Raw genomic sequence first — 8,611 nt, forward strand, 5'->3', positions numbered from 1 at the left:
GTGCGGCTCCTACCTTTCCTTGGCTGTGACGCTCGTCGCCTTGTCCGCCTTCGCCGGCAGCTGGACACACGCCCTCTCCATGGCCGTCGCAGTTAGGGTGCTTCGGTCGCCATGGCCAAGCTGCATCCGGCCACGGCCACGGCGGCGAGTTTGTGCTGGAACCGAGGGGCTTTGCTGGAACTGGGTTTTTTTTTTTGGGTCCACCATTTTGTTTTGCTACAACCCCTTTGTTTTTTGCTACCATCCTCATTCGTTTTTGATGAACATCTTCGTTTTTGTTGGAATTGGTGCCCCTGTCTGCTGCAACCAGCTGGTGTATGTGCTACAAGGTCGGTGCCTCGTCGGGGAAGCTACATCCAGCAGCAAGGAGTGTTGTATCCAACGCCGTTCGAACGTCGGGAGCTGCAACCGGCTACCGGGGGAGCTGTAAGAGTGGGTGGCCACTTTTTTGCTGATGCATTTTTTGCTGAACCAATTTTTTTGTTTTTGCTGGAACCGGTGTATTTTTTTGCTGGAACCAAGATAATTTTTTGCTTCTTTGGATATAGAGCTCTCAAATGCTCATGTCGTTTTTGTTGGCACCTAAGTTTGTTTTTGCTACAAGCATTTTTTAATTTTGCTTCAACCAACCACCCGACTTCGACCCGGGGTGATTTTTTTGCTGAAAGATTTCTGTTCCCTTGGCACTCGAACCCGGCGAGTTGGAGACGCAGAGATGATGCATCTAGCCACCCTGACTGCTAGCACATGCATCGTCAGAAGTTTGGTTCCAGCAAATTATTTTGCCACCACCATAATTTTTTACTGGAAACAGCTTCAAATTTTGCTTCCACCATGTTCTGTTTTTGCTAGATCTAGCTTTTGTTTTTGCTTCCACCATGACGACGGCCGGCAGAGATGAGGACAACCGGCGAGGAGGGTGGCTACAGGCGAGCGCACCGAGGCGGGCGGTACTTTCAGGCTGGGCGCATCGCTCATCCATGACAGCGCTGGGAGTTTTTTTTTAAGGAAGAAGACGCCTGGTGAAAGAAAAGGAGAGAATCGTACGGCTATGAGTTATTCGATCGGACGTTGCTAGTACCACCGGCCCAAAGTTGGGCCGGCGCACCGGCGCCTAGTAGTGGCCTGTTTAGAAAGCGTTCAAGTATTTGCATCAAGTATGTGTGATTTAAATGGGCCGAGATGAGAGCGGGGGCCGAGGACCGAGCCTGCTACAAGAAGATCACGCTGTTGGTGGGCCGGGACCCTGCCGCAGCGAGAGTCCGTATCCGACTACCAACCGCGCCGCGCCGCGGCGACACTTCCAGAAATCCCCGCAAGAATCCGCGCCAGCGCCAGCACTAGCAGCAGAGCCAAAGCAACCAGAGTGTTCGCCATTGTTCCTCTCCCTAGCCCCCGATCGTACCAGCTGCGAGCATCCAAGAAGAATCGCTGCCGATGCCTGCGCCGCCGCTCCGGACCGTGCACCTGCGCCGGTATCCCTCGCCGCCCGACGCCGCGCCAGAGTCGGCGGCCATCGTGGTCGACGGAGGCGGCGGGGTGGACCTCGCCCGGGTGGGCCGCGCGCTGGGGCTGGACCCCGCCAGCGTCCGCCTCAACGGCTACTTCGTCAGCCGCGGCCCCGGCCACGTCTCCACGGCGGTCACCTGGGGCACGCTCCTCGCCTTCTTCGCCGCGCGCGGGCTCCCCACCGGCGCCGACCCCGCCGCCCCCGTCGCCATCCGCGGCAAGCCCGCGCCTTCGCCCCCACGCCCAGGTGTGCCTCTCTTACAGTATAAACGTACTATGAAAAAAGTTCTTGCGGCGCCAGTGTTCTTTGAGCAAACCCCGACTTCTTGATTCCCGGCGCTACTGGAGATAGAGAGCAACATAGCAGTCAATGTTGTTCAGGCCTTCAGGGTCCAATGCTTGGTTGAGTTTTGGGTCAGTTTCATCAAATATTAGTACAGGATATTAAGGGTCCAAAGATGCAGTAGCAACTTATTTGAGCAAGTTGGATGCATGTTCAAATCAGGGGTATTAGAAACTCCACTCTTCCTGACATTCGAGCAAGGGCATTGGGATATTCAACTGCCCCGGTGCTAATGCGTCTGTTATTTTCCAACTCAACTCTGCTCTTCCTGGTTTCGGAACTGTTGGCATACACTATGTTCATAGGCTCACAACATTCTCATCTACTTGTTGCAAAGCTGTGTTACTTAGTACGTAGTATGTGCATCGTGCTAGAAAAATGTTGTTATGCTGCACTCGATAAAAAGCTTAATGTAAACATTTTGATCTGAATCTGTGCATGATATTCCTGTCAGATCCTGGAGTTCTTCAGTCCTCGAAGCGGAAGTCTGGGTTGGAGACAGAAAATTGTTCCAAGAAGAGCAAGCTCCAACACAGCAGCTCAGCTCTTTCAAAATCTAGCGAGGAGCTACTTAGTGATGAGATCACCCTTGGTTTGAAGAGAAGACTCAGGTTGGACGACATGACTCCATCTAAGAGGATCAAACAAGTAGACTACAACTCAGGTGAGTTATAACAGCCGAAGTTCAGTCTCTTAACTTAATCATTCATATTCGTAAATCAAATACATCATATCCGGAAATCTGAACTCTTCCTTATTTGGTTGTTCTTGCATTGGATAATCAACCAATTGAGCAGAAACACAGCAGCCAGTCAAATTCTCCTGCAGCTTCATCAACGGGCATGGAAAGCAAGCACGAGATGAGGAGATGGTCACCTCACTCCCATGCAAGAGAGTCCGATGATATGCCAAATCTGTCCTGCAGACTGAGACTTTTGTGTCACAAGTCTTGGTTACTCGAAACAACTCGCAGAGCTGAGATTATGTGAACTGACATGGCTAAGGCTTAAAGCTATGTGTAGATGTGTAGAGTGGTCTGGAGCCATAGTTTCAGATTTGTATCAAGTCCCAGTTGCAACAGTTGTAAGATTTAGTATTTCTTGTTTACATTGGTGTGTTTGTATGATGCCAGAAAATCTGCTAATGGTGGTCCAAGATGATGTAATCGGTGCAAAATGCTAATATCAATATTATCAAATCAGTAACCAGTGCATTTGCCTCCTTCCCAAAATATGTCATGTTGGTTTTGTTGAGCAAGTTCATAGAAAAAACTATCAACAGCTACAATACCAAATCAGTATCAATACATACATCATGAAAAAAATTCAGTGTATTTATTTAGTATAGTAGATATTGATATCTTTCTATAAACTTGGTCAACTTTTTAAAATGACTTGAGATGAAATTAATATTCCTAATATTTTTTGGAAGGAGTTTTTATAATCAAAACAGAAATGTACTTCTCAATTACATCAACTGCTGCATCTTTATGAGATCAGCTCAAATATTCAGTAGTACTCCCTCCGTAAAAAGGTCTTATATTATGTTACGGGGTATTTCACTAGGCAGTTATTAATAGCCGATAATTCTTATTAAATTATAATATTTGGGGTTAACAATTGTGTACATGAGTGGGAGAAGAAAAAAAAACTATATGCAAATGAGAGAAAATAAATGCCTAGTATGTTCAGCAGAACACATAATTGTGCATACTTTTGAGCTTTGCATCTAAAATAGTTGAGGATCATACACACAGGCATACAGCTAAAACAATGGCAGCATAAACATTTTAGCCGTAAGCGGTCAACAGTAGAGGAACTACATCTCTTGATATTGACAGTGAGCAAAAAGATTGCACAACTGAGGTAAGAAAAACGCCATTCCAGGAGAAAGATTAGAAGAGCATAACTTCAATAAAGGTGGTAGTCAACTGGTCTGCACTCTTTAACACTGTATTGTCTCTAAATTTACCCAAGTGAGGCAAGAAAAGCATCATTCCAGGAGAAAGATTAAACAAACATAACTACAACACAGGTGGCAGTTAACCGATCTGCACTCTTAACACTATACTGTGACCTTGCACCTTGAGAACAAAAATATATACAGCAAACTGAAGCATTGATACCTGACATCTGAGTGCAAGGTCACAAGTTCACTACAACGAAGAAGCTTGCACCGCCTGACTGCAAGCATTGATACCTTCAACTATTCTTCCTTTATGGTTCAACAATGCCATCAACTCCCATCCAAAGTTTCCTTCTCCAAAGATAAACTTCTGAGGCAAACATCAAATTCAACATATGTTACTCCTCCAGAAGTCCAAAAGGTTTATTTGAACACAAGATACTTCAGGCTTCAACTTCGTTACCAACAAAGAAGGATTTTATCTCTTCCGTAAAATGGTCCGTCCAGTCAGAGAGAGAAGCAAATGGAAGTAAGCCAGTCAAGGCTGGGATAACAAGCCCCAGCACAGCATAAAATATGCACCGGCGAAACCAGTACGGGAGCCACATACCATCCTTGCTGTGAGTTACTGATATAGGACCATGAAGAACGTGGTAAATAACAGATGGATAACAGTTTCCAAGTAAATGGATGGAACAAAGGACTTCCCACCATACAAGCCAGATATTTCCATCACCGCCTAGAGTGTTGGCACAAAACCTTCCAGCAAAGCCGCAAATAACTCCCAACAAAATGAAATTGAAAGTTATAGGCATATTTGATCCAGTCAGTGCGGAACGCTGGGATGCTAACCAAGCAATTGCCACAATCATGACTATGCCAAAGCACATACGTGTTGCTGCTATCACATGACATCTGACGAACTGCAAGCCAGAATTGAAGTTTGACACTGAATTTGGCACCCACCAAGATTTAGATCCCTGTATGAGGTGGGAAAAGAGACAGTGAGAAGCTTCTGATTAACAAAGAGACTTATCAAGAGTAATTTTGAGCGATAAGGTAGATGAACGTACCCTTGAAGCAGCTGAACAAGCTGCTGTAACATCAGTTATCCGTTGGTACGAGTGAACATAAGTTCCATAAGCAAAACACACTGACATAATTACCACTGCACTAACAAGGAAATCTATAAGAGTCCTCAGAATTTCTGCATGCCTTGTGTCCTGCATCTGAGTCTTGAATTTCTCTCCTTGGAAGGAAGCTTTCTGAAAACCCAAGGACAACTTAATCTTCTCTAACATGTGCGAGGAGGAGCTAAGAGCTAATTCAGTCTGTTTCAGCTGCAGCTTTCTCATGCTAAGACTAATCTCACGCTCCTTGAGTTCGTTTGAGCGAGCCTGCTCCTTCACAGATCTCTCAAAAGCACTGAGAATGCACTGATCAGCTTCACGAGAGGATCTGCTATGAGCACAATCAGCCAGCTGTCGATTGTCTCTGGCATAAAGAACAAGTTGACTTTCTACAGAGTTCATGAGGTCCTGCTCGATTTCTTTTGTATGATTTTGCAGATCAACAGCGCTCGAGTTTCCTACAGCCCCAGAGCCTCCATGTGTAGAAGAGTATTCAGGAGTAGGACTACTCTCATAGACAGGTGTCTCATTAATACGATGAAGCGTCCTCAGTGTGCTGCTAAATGAATTCTCAAAATTTCTCATGAAACTGTCAAACCTGTCACCATATGTCTATACAACTGATAAGTAAAAGATATACAAGGAATGTCAACAGAAAGGTGAGCTCCAACAAAAAGAGGGCCATGCTTACATTTGCCAAAGATTCCTTCACCGCTGATGTACAGATCTGCGATTTGAGACAACATTTTTAATGGTTTACAGGGCTTATTGCTAAATTATAAATCATGTACCTTGGAAAGGATGACCGGATGCAATCTTTCGCCTGAATCATTGCTCGAATTCATAACCTGTCATCAGGGAAGGTAACTCCTTATTACCCTGACCAATAAGGTAGACCATTTAACAAAATGATCATGAAACGCAAATGTGTAGTAGTACGCGGGTGAGTACAATGTATCGTTTACTAAAGAGAACAAGTGTGCAGTTGTGGGAACTGCAAACAAATGAAAAGGCGGCGAATGTAAGCAGACGTGCATAAGTTGGCATTGGAAAGATGAAGTGGAGGAAAGAAAGGCAGCACATTCAACAGTTCAATTTTAGATCATTTAGCGTTCACCACAGATATGGAAATTAGTAACAACGTCGAATCTTGGAACCAATAGCAGACGTTGCACTAAATCGACAAGCTGTGCTCAATCGGACAAGCAGCCACGGTTCGCAAACATTAAACCCCATGTTATTTCATCTACTTATAATTCTATTACCCCATGCTAGTACAAGTAAACAGTCAATTTTCCTTTATTTTTTTGCTGCAGTTTGCAGAAGGAGGTTCTCCTTCCAATAGGCACACTAAACTTTCATTCCATGAAACTACACCTTAAGGGCGCAAACATTTCTTCCGGTTTCTATGTTGACTAGGAGGTTTTACAGCATATGCATTGGTGCAGTACAATTACAAATGTGCAAACCTCAAAACCAAAAGATGGTAATACTAGGAACTTAAATTTTTTTTTGAAAGATATACTAGGAACTTATCAGCTGTGTAAAGGCAGCATATAGTTTTAAAGAAAATGCTACTCCCTCCCATCCGAATTAATTGTCAGCGTCAATTAAATCGGATCGGAGGGAGTACAAATGCTGGACTAGCGCAACCATGTATGTAATACCAAGCAAAAAAATTCGAGACTTTATTGTGTACCACCGGCCGGCAGAGCACGTACCCGCGCGAGAACTGCCGCGAACGACATCCCCAGGGGCAGCGCGAGGTCGTCCTGCGCGGCGGCGCCGCCATTATCTTCGCCTTCGCCGTCGCCGCCCCGAGAAGCCAGTGCGGCGGGCGCCGGACCGCGCCGCCGGCGCAGCGGGCGGAGCCGCACCCCCTTGCGCGGCCGGGAGGCCCGCAAGCCGGAAGAGGATGCCGACGAGGACGCAGGGGCGGGCTCGCCGGCGAGGCCGGGCCCGTCGTCCATCCCGGAGGGGAGAGGGGGTCCCGCGAAGCCGGTGGTAGTCAAATGGGGTTCCGCGATCTGGATGGAGATGGATGGGGAACGGCCGACAAGAACGAAAACGAAGCGGCGTGGGAGTAAACAGAACTACGGATGTGTGCGCGGCGGTTGGGCTGAATTAGCCGTTGGATTTTCGTTCAGAGAATGGGATTTTGCCCTATCTTTTCCAAGCCTTTTGATCATTTTTGTATATTTTTTAGCCCTTCTTTTGCATGGTATACATGATATTTTACCCTAATTTTATTTGTCGTTTGACCATTTGCCTTTTGCCCCTTTTCTAAAATTTATATCATCTCCAGAATTTAGCTGACATGAAAAAACCAAGTTACCCCTTCTATGAATTTCACCAAATTGAATTCATCTATACCGCACGCCGGCAGCGAGAAGAGTGGAGTGTTGTTCCCCAAACTATTGCATGGCACTCAGCAAAAGGAAGCAAGAAGTGTGCAGAAGGGGTGGGAGGTCTTGACGAGCGGTGCTACAGGCATGAGCTAAGGAGCGGCTTCGACCTACCTCAGTTGGGAGGGGGGCTCAAGGGCAAGCATAATTTCTACCTAACTACTTAAATGCTAATTAGCAGATAATCCCTCATTAGATAAATATCTGGAGAACCCGTACCCAGATCTCGACACAACATCATGATCTTCGAGGCAAACAGTGTTGACGAACTTGGCTGCAATTCAAGGAGGCCGATCTTCCGCCAAGCGGCGATAAATTGGGGTTTGTTGCGCTACTTCACGCCACGGTGACCCGGTGCCACCCCCATGCAACAGTGACCAGCCGTTTGTGATGCCATGGGGCCGAAGACTTTGCGCCGCCCACGCGCCATCAATTAGTGGATGTGCGTTCCCTCGATGTGAGAACGATCCGAAAGCGACGACTCTGCTTGTCCTTTGAAGTTTCGATTCCGAAGTGGAATTGTATCGGTTGAATGTGGCGGTTTGGGGGTACATATTCTATTCTAGCGTCGACAATTTTCTAATATAATTCGTGGATGTAATTGAGAACACGATGATTTCAAAGATGCATTAAAGGATTAGAAACATTGAGAAGGATGAACATATGCTTGTGATTTGCCATTATATTTCAGAAAATTGATGTCTCTGTTCAACTTTATCAATGGAAATCGTATTTGCGGTCATTGTGTGATGGATGGCATACTTCTTGCACATGCTTCGGTAACAGCAAAACTGATGCTTTTGCTTACTTGCATCTAAACACGCTCTTGATTTTCTGAAGTGAACCATGGCAACAAAGTTCACCTACAGACTCTTAGGAAACGGGCGAAAATTTGATTCCGCCAAACAATATCATTTTTGAAGCACTCAAATAACGATGTGATGATTTTGGGCCGGTTAAATGGACTATGAAAGCACTTGGACGGCCCATCGTTACTATGTTTGCGTCGAGAAAATAATCTTTCAAGCGCGAAAAATATTTCAAGTGGATGTGGCATTCCCTCGATGCGACAACGACCCGAAAAGCGACGACTCTGCTTGTCCTCTGAAGTTTTGATTTCGAAGCGGAATTGTCCTTTGTAGTTTCGATTCCGAACTTGAAAGAGCAAGACTCAATTTATCACAACAAAGATAGAGAGGGAAGAACACCATATGATTACAACAAGATCGTGCCCTATCAAGATCACGAGAGAGAGAGAGAGAGAGAGAGAGAGAGAGAGACAGAGATCAACCACTAGCTGCTAGTACATACCCTCAGCC

At 45.9% G+C, this 8,611-nt stretch overlaps 2 protein-coding genes across 2 annotated transcripts; one reads left to right on the forward strand and one right to left on the reverse strand.

Moving 5' to 3' along the window:
* Positions 1–6: 6 nt before the first annotated feature.
* On the forward strand, positions 7–3,068 carry LOC119270079. The gene is made up of 3 exons (XM_037552045.1): positions 7–1,756; positions 2,307–2,516; positions 2,650–3,068. The coding sequence occupies exons 1-3, from the start codon at positions 1,438–1,440 to the stop codon at positions 2,754–2,756; spliced, it is 636 nt and encodes a 211-aa protein (XP_037407942.1). The 5' UTR covers positions 7–1,437; the 3' UTR covers positions 2,757–3,068.
* Positions 3,069–3,772: 704 nt separating this feature from the next.
* Positions 3,773–6,884, reverse strand: LOC119270080 (protein CPR-5-like). Its single transcript, XM_037552046.1, has 5 exons — positions 6,609–6,884; positions 5,679–5,735; positions 5,579–5,614; positions 4,831–5,499; positions 3,773–4,737 (listed from the first exon to the last, which is right to left on the reverse strand). Exons 1-5 carry the CDS (start codon positions 6,855–6,857, stop codon positions 4,201–4,203), a joined length of 1,548 nt encoding a protein of 515 aa, XP_037407943.1. The 5' UTR covers positions 6,858–6,884; the 3' UTR covers positions 3,773–4,200.
* Positions 6,885–8,611: the final 1,727 nt, after the last annotated feature.

This window comes from Triticum dicoccoides, chromosome 3A, assembly GCF_002162155.2.
Source record: "Triticum dicoccoides isolate Atlit2015 ecotype Zavitan chromosome 3A, WEW_v2.0, whole genome shotgun sequence".
NCBI lineage: Eukaryota > Viridiplantae > Streptophyta > Magnoliopsida > Poales > Poaceae > Triticum > Triticum dicoccoides.

Bases quoted from the DNA above. Each gene is read 5' to 3' on its own strand.
- LOC119270079 (XM_037552045.1), top strand. From the start codon at position 1,438: ATGCCTGCGCCGCCGCTCCGGACCGTGCACCTGCGCCGGTATCCCTCG. The intron at 1,757-2,306 runs GTGTGCCTCTCT...TATTCCTGTCAG, and splicing joins GCCTTCGCCCCCACGCCCAG to ATCCTGGAGTTCTTCAGTCC. The intron at 2,517-2,649 runs GTGAGTTATAAC...CCAATTGAGCAG, and splicing joins ACAAGTAGACTACAACTCAG to AAACACAGCAGCCAGTCAAA.
- LOC119270080 (XM_037552046.1), bottom strand. From the start codon at position 6,857: ATGGACGACGGGCCCGGCCTCGCCGGCGAGCCCGCCCCTGCGTCCTCG. The intron at 5,736-6,608 runs GTACGTGCTCTG...CCCTGATGACAG, and splicing joins TCGCGGCAGTTCTCGCGCGG to GTTATGAATTCGAGCAATGA. The intron at 4,738-4,830 runs GTACGTTCATCT...CACCTCATACAG, and splicing joins CTTGTTCAGCTGCTTCAAGG to GGATCTAAATCTTGGTGGGT.